Consider the following 17,611-nt stretch of genomic DNA (forward strand, 5'->3'; position numbering starts at 1 on the left):
TGCATCATGTGATCAAAGCAGATCAATTAAATCCTCGTCTGTTCTGCTTAATTGATTGATTAGAAGGTCTAATGGACGCCATCCTTAACGAGCCATTAGCTAATTGGCCTGAGCTCCACTGTGCGTCTGCATGTGTGTGTGTGTGTGTGTGTGTGTGTGGGGGGGTGTCTTTGTGTCTTTGTGTGTTTGTGTGAGTGTTTCCTCTGCTATCATTCTTAAAGATGACATTCATATTCAGCCAATCAATGAGCAGAACTGAAAGAGGAAGGAGGGACGAAGGAGGAATCCAACTCATTTGTTTTCTACCTCCATCAAACCTCTAAATAACGCTGCTTGATGATGCTGGGATTGTGCAATATGGGTTTTTATTATGGGATGGTGCCATATGTGCTACATGCAATGTGTTTTCTATGGGGTGTTTGTATATTATATTTATTTTAACATTTTAAGTGCAATTAATGTTGTGATTGTAGACTTCAATGGATTGAATGAAGTCGATGCTGCTATAGAACTTGTTTTGTAAATATAGAAACATATCTCCACAGCGTTTGAGTCCAAACTAATTTCCCTACAGGGACAATAAAGTGAATCGTATCAATGATCATGAACCTTTGAGCAGTGATCAGCCATGTTGCCTCACAGCACGAGGGTTCACGGTTTGAATCCTGTCTGTGTGAAGTCTGTTTGCACGGGTTAGAGTCTGAATGTGGAAGGTTGTTTGTCTCTGTGACACACCGGTGATCTGACCCCGCCCCTCAGCTGTGATTGGCTCCAGATGAAAAGAATAAGTGTTACAGATAATGAATGGATGATAATGTCTTTCGTTTCTGATTGGACAGCTGATAATTAGCTCCTGTTGAATGTTAAATGACCGGTTTGCCTCTGACCAACAGGACGTTCTGGTCGGACAGCTGAAGACCGACCAGAACGTCCTCACAATGTAGGTCTGCTGCACCGGGTCCCCTAAAAACACAGATACAAGAATCCACATGCACATACAAACAACGTGAGTCGGGTGTTTGAACGCAGCTTCATCAGCAGAAGGTTCAGCTCCCTGTCTGTAGTCCAGTGGGCCTGCTGCCACCAAATTAATGAGACTTTATGGGCAGCTGTCCCAGACTCACACACACACACACACACACACACACACATACACACACACGCCTTCTTCACGTCATTTCTTCACCTCATTGTGTGTCGTGTTGTTTTATTGTTTCTGTCGGAGCTGATAAAACCACAGCTCACTGATGCTGAAAACAACAAGTGACATCATTTGATTGACACACAAAGTGAAAACAAATATTTAGACCTGACAGTTTATGAGACAAAGTTTTCACGACACTGCAGATATGTCCCCACACAATGAAATCCATTAACTGAGCTTTGGACATATTTGCATCAAACTGTGGAAAAGTGATGACGCTAATTTGTATGTATTTATATTTTTTCATTTCAGATAAACAGGCGTGTTTGAGAGCAACACAACTTGTGTTGAGTTAAGATCATTAGATTGAAAAGTTCTACATGAATATAAGCAGGAGACAATGAGCTGCAGTTCACTTCAATCAGATGAAAACATTTCAGTTACAGTGTAGAACTCCACAGGGAGTTGTGTTGTTTTATTACAGTATTTATTTTTACAGTTACTCTGCATTCAACATGTAAAACTCAGATAGGATTTAATAAAGATATTAGTTATAACAGATTAGTTATCATCATGTAGCAGAGCTGTTAATAAACGTCAACAAAGGAAGTTAATGGATTTATTTGTTCATTTTTCTCATTTGGACTAAAACGTTTGTGTTTCATGAAGAATTTTGAAAAATGACTGAGATCATATCTGACAGAGGAGGTGACATCATCGCACAGTGATACAGAGCAGTGGTGAGGTCATACAGTAGACGATGGAGGCAGCCACTGTACCAACATAGAATATTCTATTACACTGTGCGTGTGTGTGTGTGTGTGTGTGTGTGTCCACTCAGCTCTCTCATCATTAATACATGTCGCCTCCTCCACTCAGGGTTTCTGACCTCGTCTCCTTCGGACACGTCTCAAGTCTCTTTAACAGGTTTCTCATGTTTTCACCTGCTCTAATAATTCAAACCTGCTCTGATCAAATCTGACTGAACTTTATTTCTCCTCCCTCCGAGGATCAGATCTGTTTTTTTCCAGGACACTGAAACCGGTGAGACTGAAGCTGCTGAGAGCTGATGAGCTTTGTTTTACTGTTCATTTCTCCATGATAAAAACCTCTGATGGCTGATTGCTTTACGAGGGAAATGAGATAAACCATCGTTAGCAGAGAATTATCTTGTTGCACGTTACAGGTTTTTTCTTCTTCTTCTCTTTTCCCTGTCGGTGTGGTTGTTCTTTCCTCAGCGGCGATGGGCGTCATGTGGAGGTCACAGCTGGAGCACAGAGACGAATCGGTCCAGGAAGCTGAGTCCGAGCTGCTGATCAGGACCGAGGTTTATCTCACCTTAGCAGCACATAATTAGATTTACTAGATAATCAGCTAAATCAAAGCGTGTGTTCAGGATTAAGGTTAATCTAACATTAGCAATAAGTTATTAGCTTTAGAAGTGAAGTTAGCTAAGTTAGCTCAGTCCAAGCTGGTGCAGGTTTATCTAACTTTAGTGTCATATTATTACCTGTTTGAAAACATAGTGAAGATGAAGAGTCACGTTTCTAAAGTCGTAGAGAGCGACAAATAAAAAACACAAATATTCAGATTCATCTCTTTGCTCGACAAACTGTACAAGATGTTTCTAAATGTCCTCGTTTTCATTACAAACTACTTCATTGAAACAGAGGCCAATTAAAATGCATTCCACATAAAACATTATTATAATGAGGCCGGGGGGGGGGGGGGGGGGGGTGTTGACACTGACAGAAAACAGACCTCAGTCTAATCCAGTTTACAGTAAACTGCAGAACAGAGTCAGTTAACCAATGACCCTGCTTCACGCTGACTCAATTACAGACGATCATAATTTAATCGTTCATATCTGCCAACAGTCGTTGTTCTCAAGGGGGCGGGGTCTTACTGCTGTCTAATTAAAACACCGACATTAGAAGGATTCTTATTTATTTATAATATTTTAATGTCACTGAAGATTCTTTCTCTGCGTACGTTTATAAACAATCTGTGGTTTTCACACTGAACCCCGACGGAGGCTGGAGGCGGCCCAGGGTGGTTAAACCGCCTAGCAACACCCGGGCAGCTTCTGCATCATTTATGATTGGGTGTCAGCCGGTCACATGATGGCGTGAGTCATGTTTAATAAATGAAGTCGGGTCGCCTTTTTAAATAATCTGCTCCGACACAAGAGTCATTTTTATTTCACACAACAGCAGATTGAAAATGATTTAATGTGTCTGACGGTTTCATGCTTCACTCCACTGACCCACAACACAACACTGACCCACAACACAACACTGACCCACAACACAACACTGACCCACAGCACAACACAAACCTACAACACAACACTGACCCACAGCAACAACACAAACCTACAACACAACACTGACCCACAGCAACAACACAAACCTACAACACACCACTGACCCACAGCACAACACAAACCTACAACACAATACTGACCAACAGCAACAACACAAACTTACAACACAACATTGACCCACAGCAAAACACAAACCTACAACACAACACTGACACACAATACAACACACATGACCAACAGCAACAACACTGACCCACAACACAACACAAACCTACAACACAACACAGTGTAACATCTATTCATGTCTGCACCTGCAATTTAAAAAGACTCAGTTTCTCTAAATTAAAAAGATTTGACTTTCTCACAATCGAGATTTCCTGCCAGTGCTGATGATAAATAACCGACTCGTGATTGGTCGAGCTCGTAGCTGAGATATTTGAGCTTTATTTGTGTTAACGGTGAAGAAGTGTAGCTGCGTTGTGCGTCTGTATTTAAAGTGGAAACACGTCTCTGGACATGTGAGTCTCTTCCAGAGTCGTCTCACATGTAAGGAACCAATCGGAGCTCCCGGTGGCAGCCGGATGTTTCCTGCAGAGAAACGATCAGAGAGTTGATCTCCTGCTTGATTGATTGATTTATGTATTGATTGATTGATTGGTTGATTGATTGATTGATTGGTTGATTGATTGATTGATTGATTGGTTGATTGATTGATTGATTGATTGATTGATTGATTGATCTCCTGTCGATGAAGCTGCACTGACCTCCATGAGGATCAGCAGCGTTTTGGGCCTTTGGGACAAAACTCTGTCTTAAGTACAGATTCAGTTAAATGCACTTTAATATAAGGACGGACATTTACAGTGTGTGGCTGTGTGAGTAATACCCAGACCACACACACACACACACACACACACAAACACACACGGGTGAGACTCTTCTTCATCCCATCATCATCATCATCACAGCTCGTTCCTCCACCTCTTTCTATTTCCTCCACTCAGATCTTTCATCTGTCCGTCAGCCTCCGTCCTTTCCTTTCATGGCTCCTCCATCTTTCTCTCCTCCAGTCTTTCTTTCTTTCTTCCGTTCTTTCTCCTCATGGGTGTATTTCCCTAATCGCTTTATCCATGCACCATGACTCAAACACACATACACACAAAAACACACAAAAACACACACACATACACACGAGCAGAAGGACACATTACCCCCTGCATGAACCGACTCAGCTCTGCCAGGATCAGGGGGCTGCACAGCACTGATAACACACACACAGAGACACACACACACTCACACACACAGACACACTCAGTCTGGTTTAATGTTACAGATGATGGATGAGTCTGAATCTGGTTGTTGAACAGACGACAGTCAAACATGGCCGACAGTGAAAACTGAAAGTCTTCAGCGTGTCGGGGGTCAGTCGATCAAACACAAACCTCAACTACACTGAGAGCAAAGTGCTGTCAGCGCCCTCTAGAGGCTGCTAACTCCATTACAGCCAGACGGTGTTTTACAGGATCAGGGTGGATGGTTAAGTGGCCTCTAGAGGTGACGGTGCAGACGCACCGCTCCTTTCTAAGCATGTATGAGAACCTACGGTGGCCTGCAGGGGACATTTTCTTGATATACGGTAAAAGCCTCCAGTCAAACAGTGGAAAGCGTCTTTTACTGATTTCATGTTTACCACAGTGGTCGTCTGATCGTCGGGTTCCAACAAAACAAAATGATTTCACTGTGAGAAAAACAGTCTCGTCATTAAAACCACAGACTCTGAATAAAGATGGACGACATGGCAGCTCCCAGAAGTGAAGCCAAAGCGTCCTGATCACCCCCTGGTGGCTGGCTGCAGTACACCCTGCATCCTCCATCTTAGCCAAGGTTAAAGATTTCAGCTAATTATTTTTTTTTCTAGAAGAACGTTTTATGATCTGTTTTGTCCGAAACAACTGAATGTTTGTTTTGTTATATTTAAATTGCATCACAGATGATATTTGATTTGTAGTTGCTGCTCTCATGATGAACCACCTGCTCTTCTCAGGAATCATCTGATCAACAGAGGAACATGAGCAAATACTTATTTTATGAAGAGGAACCGACAGAGAGAAGACAGGTTTGGTCTGTGGAAAAACAGTCAGAGTGAGATGCCTTTTTTTCTTTCAATCTCTGCACCAACAAGTTTACCGCAGACAGTATCTCCATCTGCTGGCCATCTGAGGGAACTGCAATAGATAGATAGATAGATAGATAGATAGATAGATAGATAGATAGATAGATAGATAGATAGATAGATAGATAGATAGAGAGAGAGAGAGAGAGAGAGAGAGATAGCGAGAGAGATAGATAGATAGATAGATAGATAGCATATTCAGATCTTTCTTTTCCAAAGTATTTTCATTATTTCATTATTTTTTATATTAATCAGAAATCTATGACTTACATATACATCATCTTTATGCTTAATAATATACGTATTATAGAATAGAATGCCTTAATTGTAATTGCACAGATGTACAACCAAATTAAGAATTAATATTCTGTATCCACCATTATGATTATGATGATGACTAAAGTTGTTATTATATTGTTCATATTTGTGTTTATTGGTATTTCACATGAATAAAAGTGTTTTCATTTGATATTAAATGTATTTATTGACTCAAATTATATTAATGTCCGTGTCAATAAAGGTTCATTTCAATTCTGTGAGATAGGGACCTTTTACGTCACAGCCCCGCCTCGCTGTGTCCAATCACGTGTCGGGATGGGGATGAGGTGGCAGTAAACACCGGAAGCCGGACGTGTTCATAAGCAGCCACTAAGCTAACAGGCTAACAGGCTAACTGACACCGCGCGAGTTGAACTTTTCACCGATTCCCTCCGAGTCCGAGGCCGCAGAGTTTCTCAGGTGAGTCCGAACCTGTCGACCCACGACCCGGGGTCTCACTGCGCCACAGCCCGCTGCAGCTAACCTGCTAACTGCTGCTAGCATGACGCGTGACGAGCAGCGGGTTCTTCACGTTTAGTCTGAAACCGGAAGATTCTGCGGTAGTGTTCTGAACCGACCTGGCTCCAGCACATAGACGCAGCCGGATAAACATAGGAATGTTAGCGAGGGGATGTTGTGACGTTCCAGCAAATAGACAGGGCCTCAAACCGACTTCATTACAAGTGAAGTTTGTGTGTGATGTTTGCTAATTAGCAGCGGATCACTGGTCCCAGTAGATCACTGGTCCCAGTACATACACCGCACCCACATTCCAGCTGTGCAACTAAAAGAAGCCGATCTTAACTAGTGGGTGGGTAGCTTTCAGGAATAATTCTGTTATGTTTAAGTTGAAACGGGAAAGTCAGCTGACACGCCCCTAAAAACAGTTGTAGTTCGATATTCACAAGAACAAAATATATATAAATAATTCTAAATATATAATTGTTAATTTAAACACATAAGTTAAACATTTTGAAGAGCAGATGTTCCAAGGGGTTAAAGGTCACCCCTCAGTTTCCTGTGAACTGTGTCAGAAAGATGTAGAGTCAAAAATCTGTTATTTTATTAATATAAGTAATAAAAATAAAGTGTTTTAGTTTGTTTGTGTGTTTGTTTTATCAAGATTAGATATAAACGGAGATGGATTTCAATAACAACACATCAAGATTTAATCCAGATTAACACGTAGACTCCATTCTGCTGAGTCACTGTTTGTTCTGTTTAATCTCATTTCACATTTATTCTTCGCACGAGGCTGCGTAAGAATCTCACGTTGTTTCTCTAAGACCACACAGCTGCTCAATCAACGTAGGAAAACGTGTTGGTTTAATTCTGCTTTTTCTAATGAATGGAAACGTTTCACACAGTGTAAACATCGTGGTTAGCATCGATGTCAAACAGGACGTCCACTAGAGGGCAGCACAGCTCCGAGCCACCTCAGCCGCCAGAAAGCCATCAGCAGCCGTGTTGTCATCAGCAGCCTTGTTGTCGTTCTGTTGCTTGTGGACGTCTTGTGGGCTCGAACAAAGTGGCCTCACACGTTCCTCCACTTGTCCATCACTTCCAGTCTCAGCCACGAATTCATTTTCTTCATGTCTCTGTTTGTCCAGGATGAGTCTTCAGTGGACGGCGGTGGCCACCTTCCTCTACGTAGAGGTCTTCTTCGTTCTGCTGCTCTGCATCCCCTTCATCTCACCCAAGAGGTCAGTGCTCGCTGGCGTCACGTGACCATCACCAGAGAGGCTGCTGGGAGATCTCTGACAGAGGGGTGGGGGGGGTTAAATTAGATTTTTATATATTATTTTTAATTTTATTTTATTGCTGTAACAACTGATGTATCGAAGAATTAATCATGTTTACAAAAACTGCTTAAACTGAATTATGTTTGTTTTTTCATTTTAGAATCATAAAAATAATGTGTGTGTGAATGCATTATGTCAACGTGTGTCCTCTCGTATAGAGAGAGGTGTGTGTGTCACAGCTGAAGAAGCTGATTGATTTACACAGTGAACACTGAGCTGCTCTGTGACTGTGATCACATCACAGTCACAGAACTCCTGACTTGAATCTGATTAACTCAACACAGACCTAACTGATCAACTGACCTCAGTCTGTTGATCAGGATCGATTCGGTGACTCAGCCTCACTCTTTAACTGAAGCTCTTTAACCACAGAACGTTCACTTCCTCATCTTCGAGCCTTTGAGCAAACAACCGGTGTTAACTGGTCTGAGATCAGCAGCAGATGTGATGTCACAGCTGCCGGTGGATTACAGAAGCTTCTTACACATAATGAACCTGCTGATCGATTAATCTGCTGATTCATCTTAAGATTTATTTATCAACAGATGTGACGAAGACGAGTCGTGAATCCCAACGACTGAAGCTTTAATAGATGACAAAGAAAATGATGAATGAACTAATTATCTCAGTCACTGCAGCCCCATCATGTTCACAGGTTCTGTTATCACACCGTCAGTACTGCACTGTGTGGTTTTGTTTGTCCACTAGATGGAGGCAAAGCTCCAGGGTCTCTGTTGTGTGTGTGTGTGTGTGTTTATTTTTAACCGTGTTTCATTGAGGTCTTCACTGCTCTGATGTCTGTGATCCTGCAGGTGGAGTAAGATCTTCAAGTCTCGTATCGTACAGACCATCGCTCTGTATGGAAACACGTCGTTCATGGTGGCCATCGCCATCCTCGTCTTCCTGCTCATCGGTACGGATGTCTGTAGTTCGCTCAGAGCGACTGACAACCTGTGATGTGGTGAACCTGTTGTTTCAGAGAACAACCAAACTGGAGTTATTCTTCTCTTTAATATCAGCATCAGTACGATTCTATTGAAAATAGAGAATTAACTGTTACGTCATCAGTGCTCAGGTTATTTTCTGTCCTTCAATTAAAACAAGTCACATCAGTATCAATAGAAGAATCAGCATAAACGTGTGAAACTCAAATTACTTCACAATAAGCACAAAAAGGACATGAATAATATAAACAGCCTGAATGAAATCAGGAAAGTTGAATTAAATGAATTTTCAGAATGAATTAAAAAGACGACACTGACAGCAGCTTGTTATTAAACGGTTAACTTTCTAATCATTGTTTCCTTCATCTGTTGCATTGTGGGATTGATGTATTGTGTGTGTGTCTGTGCAGACGCGTTTCGTGAGGTCAGGAAGTACAGTGTGCCGGAGAAGGTGGACCTGACCAACAACCCCAACGCCGTCGAACACATCCACATGAAACTGTTCAGAGCTCAGAGGAACGAGTACATCGCCGGCTTCGCCCTGCTGCTGTGCCTGTAAGACACACACACACACACACACACACACACACACACACACACACACACACACTGAACAAACACACACACAGCTGCTCATTCCTTCCGTCCTACTGTAAAATTCCTCTGCATTTAGATCAGTCTGCATGTCACTGTGTGTGTTTGTGTGTGTTTGTGTGTTTCCAGTGATAGTTACAGTAGATCCTCCAAGTATGAACATGTCTCTCGCTCTTTGATTGGCTGGCTGCTCACACAGGGTCGAACATGCTTTAAATGTGATTGGCGGCTGAGTTGTGTGACACGTGTGTTGCTATTGGACGAGGCCTGTTGTCGGGTGAACCCTGAGGTCACTGAGTTATCTAAGTTTCACCTGAAGTTCAGAGTCTGAGCTGGCGATCAGAAAACACTGATTTAAAAGTCTTATCGAAAAGTATAAGGTCCGATGGGAACTGGAGGTTCGTGACCTTTGGTCTTCACATCTGGGAGTCTTGAACCGACAGAAACTAAAGTTGTGGTTTATTGAGCTGAACAACTTCCTGCCTAAGACGAGCCACAGGTTTCAGAATAAAAGCTCTAGTGGTTTCGGCTTTGATTGATTTCATTCTAGCAGAACTTTACTGAACTAACAGTTGGAAGACGTCTATCAGCGAATGACCTTTGACCCCTAAGGATCTAATTTTAATTTACATGACATCGAGACATTTTTTAAATATGACTTGTGATGTGCAAAGTCTGCAGAAGAGTGTGATTCAACTTTCCCTCAAAAATGTAAATCGTTACATAATACACATTGAATCTGAAGATAAAGTTTACGTCCAGACAACAACATGATTTCATATCTTTTCATCTCAAGGATCGGTCATTAATAAGTTGGCTACTTGTCTCGTGACTGAACAAACCGGTGGCAAGTTGCTGCCAGTAGGGGGCGTCTGCAAGTTGCTGCCAGTAGGTGGCGTCGGCAGTCTGCTACCTGTAGGGGGCGCCAGCAGTTTGCTGTCTGTAGGGGGCGTCAGCAGTCGGCTACCTGTAGGGGGCGCCAGCAGTTTGCTGTCTGTAGGGGGCGCCAGCAGTCGGCTGCCTGTAGGGAGCGCCAGCAGTTTGCTGCCTGTAGGGGGCGTCGGCAGTTTGCTGCCTGTAGGGGGCGTCGGCAGCCTGCTACCTGTAGGGGGCGCCAGCAGTTTGCTGTCTGTAGGGGGCGTCAGCAGTCGGCTGCCTGTAGGGGGCGCCAGCAGTTTGCTGCCTGTAGGGGGCGCCAGCAGTTTGCTGTCTGTAGGGGGCGCCAGCAGTCTGCTACCTGTAGGGGGCGCCAGCAGTTTGCTGTCTGTAGGGGGCGTCAGCAGCTGGCCTCCGTCTCTGCACGTCGTCCAGCAGCAGCTGCTCTGACTCACGGCAGCATGTGATGGAGCAGCTGCTGCAGCACTCCAGCGTTTAGACCGAGCCCGACTGTGACTCAGGAATTTCCAGCCTCAGACACGAAGGAAATATGAAGCACGGGTTTGTGGAAAGTCTGAAGTGCTGGCCGCTGATTGGATCGCTAACTGACGGCCATATTTGGATCTGAGAGCATTATCTCCCAAAGACTTGATCTAATAAACTAAAAGTTGATTCTGGAGTCTGATGTTTAGAGGAACCTTCAGAACAGCAGCCTGATGATTTCTCCCTCTGAGCATTGAGCTCACACGTCAACGATAGTCTCATATTTAAGCCAATAAATGAAAGCAAACATTCTGCTCATATTTAGTGTCTTCATTTAAATTACTGTTATTATTTGCAAACGTGTAAATGTTCTAATGTTCAGGAATTCACTTTCCTCAGACTGTCCAATGCAGCAGCTCCTCTTTTCAGCCTCTGTCTCAAACATCCCCCCCACCCCCTCCTGTACAGCCCAGTCTGCTCTGGTTGGCCCGCTGCCGCAGTCTGTTGTGATTGGTCAAACAGTTTTCAGTGTGTCTCAGTAAAGTCGGCCTCTGCCCCGTCCTTCATCCTCCAGACTCCTCGTCTTCTTCACTGATGTCAGACGACATGTCTGACGTGGTTCTTATGATTGATTCTTCTCAGCGGTCTCCGTGTGCCCTTCAGGGTCACATGGTTAAAATTCAACACCGCCGCTTTAATCAGATCCACTGGGAGGTCGCTTATGGGAATAGAGGAAGTTATTCTGTACGTCTGCCCCCTACAGCTCTGCCCCCCCCCCCCCCCCCCCCCCGACCTGACGCACCATCACATCCCAGTCTGTCAGCGCCACACACGTCCAGCAGGGAAATGTCAGGGGTAACTCTGTCTGTGTGTGAATCCCAGTGTCACATGGTCACTGTACTGTGGTGACTGGCTATATTGGGTTGTGTGTGATTTGTTGAAGCCTTTTAAAACAGATGGCCTGATTCACTGTAGAGACACACACACACACACACACACACACACACACACACACACACACACAAACAGCTTCAGGTGTTTTTTGTCAAGCAGGTTTCAAAGTGCTACTGGTTCTGTACAATTAACTGTATATAAAGACGACCAGTGTCTGTATTTCACAGATTGATGAGACATCTTCACTTTGTCTAAAAGAAGCTATAATATTTCTGATGATGGCGCAGACATGATTAATTAAGTTGCATCGTTCAGTGTCAGCGAACGCACTGACCCGTTGTGTGGTGTGTGTTTGTTGTGTGTTGCAGGTTGCTGCGTCGTCTGGCCACTCTGCTCTCCCAGCAGGCTTCTCTCATGGCCTCCAACGAAGCCTTCAAGAAGCAGGCGGAGGGCGCCAGCAACGCCGCGAAGAAATTCATGGAGGACAATGAAGAGCTGCAAGAGGTGACGCACACACGCCTGCCTGCATGCACCCACGTTTCATTGTGTAACTTTCAGTATAAGACTCTCACCAGCTGGGGGCAGCACTAATCTACAGCTGCTAAGCTAAACCCCAAGTAAACACTGGGGATATTCACACAGGACCACAACGCTCTCATTCACAATGTGACACACACACTCTGTGGTAATCTGACCGGGGTTTGTTCGGGGTGAAGAGATCACCAAGTCCTCCGCTGCTAAAAGGGGAAATTGCTTCATGTGCATATGACAAGCATTCACACACATGCTCTCTCACACACACACACACACACCCACAAATGCTCACACACACACTCCTGCAGCATGGTGACTACCCGTGGTTCAGTTTCCAGGAAGATGTTTTGTGTTTCTAGGAGTTTTGGCAGCAGTTTGAATTAATTTGAGTTGACATATTTTTGTTTTAAACTGATCTTCTGTTTGTTCAGTTTCACACTGAGACTTTTAAAATACACACATTTATCACTGGTTCATCATTTAAACAGTGGACATGGGGTGCGTCCTCCACTGCCTTGCTGGAAACCAGTTGGCCTGCAGGTTTGTGACTATTGAAGAGTAAAACAACTCTGTGCAAAGTGGACCAACATGTTTGTAAGTGTAGAACTGGAACTCTTCCACAGGTCACTTCTCAGTTGCTCGATGTTCTGCTCAGGACGGCTTCGTTTGCTAACGTCACTTAAACCATCACTTGACTTACTTTAGGTCAAGGGTCATGAAAACTGGGTCAAACCAAATGTCTGAGTAGTCACGATCAGAAGCTGAGACTGTCTTCTGATTGGTCGAGAATACCAGTGGTGGAGACCTTGATACCGTGGCTCCACTCCTCGATCCCTGCTGCGCTGCTACTGACGCTGAAATCACACGAGTTTGTATCTTTAGCTTCATTTTTGTCCAAAAGTAGGAAGTGAAGACTGGTTGTCATCTTTATTTACACTCGCGACACAGTCTTAAAACATCATCTTCGTTTGTGTCTGTGTGTGTCTGTGTGTGTCTGTGTGTGTCTGTCTGGAAGGTCATGTGCAAGTGGAGGGGCTGCAGGAACACGTGATGTAACGCTGATAGCCGTCACTATCTTTGGACTGTTTAGGATGTGGTCATTTCACTACACAACTGAAGGCGACGCGCGTGCGTGCGTGCGTGTGCGTGTGTGCGCGTGCGCGTGCGCGTGCGCGTGCGTGTGCGTGTGTGTGTGTTCACATGTTCGTCAGACACCTGCTGACTCTGACATGTTATTATTTACATGACATTTTTAGCATCAGAAAGAGAGAGAGAGAGAGTTTGGTTTGCCTAAATGGTGACTGGGAGCTGCTGGTTTGTCGAAGTGAATAAAAACAGTGAAAAGACCACGTTAGCTTTGACGTTCTGCTAACTGCTGGCAGCTAACTGCTGGAAGCTAACTGCTGGAAGCTAACTGCTGGATGCTAACTGCTGGATGCTAACTGCTGGATGCTAACTGCTGGATGCTAACTGCTGGATGCTAACTGCTGTTGACTGCAGCTGTGTCCTTGGGCCTTAAGACTATAAGGTCGAAACGAGATGTTCTGGTCTGAGGTGGATTTCCTTCTGGCATCACCAGCTTGTTCTGCGTCTACTGTTGCACCGTCAGATACTTTCAACTAAACCAAGATGGACGACACGTCTCTGCTTCGTTCCACTTTAATTTATCTGTGTTGTTTTAACTCCATCTCCCAGGATTTAGTGAGAACAGCTCAGCCGTTTGTGGTGAGCTCCGTCAAACGCTCCAGATCCTGAATCAGTTTCTTCTGATTGGCTCTGGAGACTTTTTTTAATGATGTTTCAAAGCGTTTGGTTTGTGTGGAGTCAACGCTGTGGTCACAGTTGAAGTTTGACGCTCTGACGTGTTGGTGAATCTGAGTCCTCCAGTCGCCGGGTTCGGTTCACGCAGCAGTAAAATCAGTTTTTATGGGCGAGCGTCGAGTTAAAGGCTGAAGCTCAACAGCTGCTCGACTCCGTCACTGAACCACCACGCCTCACTGCTCCTCCGGCTCGGCACGTCTTTCATTCTTCACAAAAATAACATTTACTCAAGTACTGCACTTAAGTACAAATATATAAAGTAACTATTTTTTACTTGGGAATATATTCTTCCTATGTGAAAGTCGCTGCTGCATTTCATGTTTGGAAATTGTCGTTTTTAATATATTTTATTGACCGTTTCGATTTCGTGTACTTGAAGTACTTTACCATCTAAGAGTATTAATGCAGCATTTATTTATTTCTTCAGTAGTGACACACACACACACACAGGTTGTCCTAGGTGTTTTCTATGACACACACACACAAACACACACACAAGTTGTCCTAGGTGTTTTCTATGACACACACACACAAACACACACACAAGTTCTCCTAGGTGTTTTCTATGACACACACACACACACACACAGGTTGTCCTAGGTGTTTTCTATGACACACACACACAAACACACACACCAGTTGTCCTAGGTGTTTTCTATGACACACACACACACACACGATCTCTATCAAGGGTTTTTTCGTCAGTTTCCTGTTTTTAATTCTGTTTCCCTCCAGAAACCAGAGTAAGATGTGACCTGATGGTTCATGAAGGAACTGAGTGAATTTCACTTCGTCACTCATCGTCTTTATGAACAGAAACTGATCTTGTTTTTTTTCTGTCTCACAGAAACTGCGTAATGCTGGTGTCGAGGTGCCGGAGGCCGGGAGGAAGGGAGCAGGACCACAGGAGGAGAACAAGAATCTGAAAGAGGAGGTGAAGACTCTGAAGGAGGAGAGAGACGCCACCAAGAAAGGTGAGAGAGATCCTGTACTAACGTCAGGAGCTCGGGATGTTTTATATCAATGAGTGTCCTCACGGAGCTAGAAGTACAAACGTGTGTGTCTGTGTGTGTGTCTGTGTGTGTCTGTCATCTCTGAACTTCAATGTCATTGTTTCCAGCTCTGCAGAAGTCGGACAGTGACGTTCAAGCCATGAAGAAACAGGCGGAGAACCTGACGGTGGAATACGACAGACTGCTGGAGGAGCACAGCAAGCTGCTGGTAACAGACACACACACACACACACACACACACACACACACACACACACACACACACACACACACACACACACACACACTGAGGACAGACAGACACACACACAAGATCAGTGATTTTAACGCCCTGTTCTCTGTCTGCAGGCGACCAGCGACAAGAAGTCAGACTGAGGAGGAGAAACAGTTTCCAGCTTCTCTCATCTTCATCTTCATCACCTTCGTCATCTTCGACGTCCACAGCTTCTGTTTCCACCTCGACGTCCTGCACAGCGATGTGATGTCACTTCCTCTCTGGCTGTGATTGCTTCAAGCTTTTTCGGAAGATAAAAAAACCTCTTCACTTGTGTTTCTGTTGGACTTTCTGTTTTTGTTTCTTGTTTACAGATTTGTTTGTTTTCAGTCAAACGGTTCGTCCGTCTGAAACGATCGGATCGGATCATTCCCTGTTTCCTGTTGACTAGTTTCATTCCAAAATAAAAGCTCCAATGGTTTTATAAAAACATTCGTCTGGCGTCTCGGACGAATGTTTTTCACATTCCGGGATAAAGAAGTCCAAACGGAAACCGTCTTCAATTTATCCTGAACGTTTTTTTCTGATTTGAATAAAATTTCCTGAACTCGGACGAAGAATCTTGTCTCGAAGTTCGATTCCCTCACGACCAACATGGGGTCAAAGGCCGCGTCTCTTTAGAAGAGTGAAACTTTTCATCTTCTGACTGAGTGTTTACTTTTCTTGAGTTTTTTTTCTTGGCGTTTCTCTGGCTCCGCCCACACTGATGTGTTGTTGTTTTAAATCTCATCACTGTTGCTATCGTACGCCTTCCGTCCACATGACTCAGCGTTTTCCAGCCTCTGATTCAGAGACTTGTGTAAACGAAGACGCCCACGTTCTCTTCCTGATTGGTTCTCGTCAGTCACATGACTCGACCACAAAGCGTTTCTAAAACTTCCTGTCAGTAGCAACCAACTGTCTACGTCACATGACCAGTGAAATGAAAACTTGTCAGTTTGGGCGGAGCCGTGTTCTGACGACACAAGATAATTTAGTTTCACACTTTAAACTTTAAAACCTTGTTTGATGTTTGTTCTGTTGGTGGAGGAGGAATCACACGATGTTCGTATCGATAGAAAACTTCTGCTCAGCTGAATGTGAACGATTTGCGTGAAAAGGTTCAAACCAAACATGAATGAGTGTCTGTTTTCAAAGATGGCCGACACAGAGTCTCAGTGGTTAACGACTTTAAGACCAAACCCATCAGAAACGGGAACATGCACATATGTAACTTCACGTTGTCTTTACTCACAGCCGCTGGTTTCCTGTGACCTGATGTGAAAAGGTTGATCTGTATGTGAAAGTTCATGGATCATGTGTCAACTTCCTGTTTGATACAAAATAAACTGTCGACTCAGTGGAAACACCATCTCCTCTGTTTCTTTCACTCGTCTCAGTGAGAGTTTTCTAAATGACTTCACTGTGATCGTCTGTTGTTACTGATGCTCAGTGAACAGACTCCAGAGTCGCTCCTTTGTTAAAGAGCAGCCGACTGTCCTATGATGTCATCGAAAACAAGCTTAAGACCCACAATGCATTTCAGCAGCATGCGATTTTAGTTTGGTGCATGTCCCATCTGCTAACATGGAGGAGGATGGTGTAGGTTTAACTCACTGAGAACCTGGTGGTTATTATAAATCTGAATATTGACTTGACAATATTATTAAATATGAATTTGATTTAAATGCATCATATTTATTTAGAGACGACTTCTCTCTTCACGTTGCTCGTAAGTAGCTTGAAGACGTCCAGTGAAACTCTGACGTGACTTCAGGACCGAACATGGTTCTTCTTGTTTCTGTCTCTGGTCTAAAGTTAGCGTCACAGCTCTTCCTCCTCTCGCCTTCATAAAGCAACTGTTGGTTTAAACATCCGTTTGGTTTGGAACCAGTTTGATCCAGAGCCTCTTTACCGTCTCACCAGATCAGCTTTCACCCCCCCCATAGCCTGTGTCTCAAACCGCTGACAGGACAGCGTCTGCTTTCAGCCTCGAGTATTTCTGTCTTCTGCTTCTTAGAAGTTCACACTGTTTCAAAACGCCAGACTGCACAGAACCATTAGGGAACCAACGGAGAACCATCACAGAACCATTAGTGAACTAACAGACAACCATCACAGAACCATTAGGGAACTAACATAACTCTATCAATGTTTGAAGTTTTTATGAAAAAGAAAATGACAGATGAAGTGATGACAACTCTATTGATCAAGGGGTTATATATATCTTCATAAATTTATATATTTATACATTTATGAATTCCTCATCAAAACACTCAAATTAATCCTTCTATAGACTTATCAACATAGGTGTAGAATTCAAAAACAGATTTTTCAACACAAACGATATTTATTCTTCCATTTATGTGCTTATTTATTTCTGTTCTTCATAATATGAAAAGATTTAGATTTAACTTTGAAGTTTTTCTGTGTTTC

At 43.7% G+C, this 17,611-nt stretch overlaps 1 protein-coding gene across 1 annotated transcript; it reads left to right on the forward strand.

Annotated features, from left to right (window-relative positions):
• Positions 1–6,234: 6,234 nt before the first annotated feature.
• bcap31 (B cell receptor associated protein 31) lies at positions 6,235–16,542 on the forward strand. The gene is made up of 8 exons (XM_062391033.1): positions 6,235–6,381; positions 7,572–7,664; positions 8,576–8,676; positions 9,118–9,262; positions 11,923–12,058; positions 14,757–14,883; positions 15,030–15,130; positions 15,271–16,542. The coding sequence occupies exons 2-8, from the start codon at positions 7,573–7,575 to the stop codon at positions 15,295–15,297; spliced, it is 729 nt and encodes a 242-aa protein (XP_062247017.1). The 5' UTR covers positions 6,235–6,381; position 7,572; the 3' UTR covers positions 15,298–16,542.
• The last annotated feature ends 1,069 nt before the right edge of the window (positions 16,543–17,611 follow it).

This window comes from Platichthys flesus, chromosome 7, assembly GCF_949316205.1.
Source record: "Platichthys flesus chromosome 7, fPlaFle2.1, whole genome shotgun sequence".
Lineage (NCBI taxonomy): Eukaryota > Metazoa > Chordata > Actinopteri > Pleuronectiformes > Pleuronectidae > Platichthys > Platichthys flesus.

Coding starts and splice junctions, on each gene's coding strand:
- bcap31 (XM_062391033.1), top strand. CDS start 7,573: ATGAGTCTTCAGTGGACGGCGGTGGCCACCTTCCTCTACGTAGAGGTC. Junction 12,059..14,756: donor ACAATGAAGAGCTGCAAGAG/GTGACGCACACA, acceptor TCTGTCTCACAG/AAACTGCGTAATGCTGGTGT. Junction 14,884..15,029: donor GAGAGACGCCACCAAGAAAG/GTGAGAGAGATC, acceptor CATTGTTTCCAG/CTCTGCAGAAGTCGGACAGT.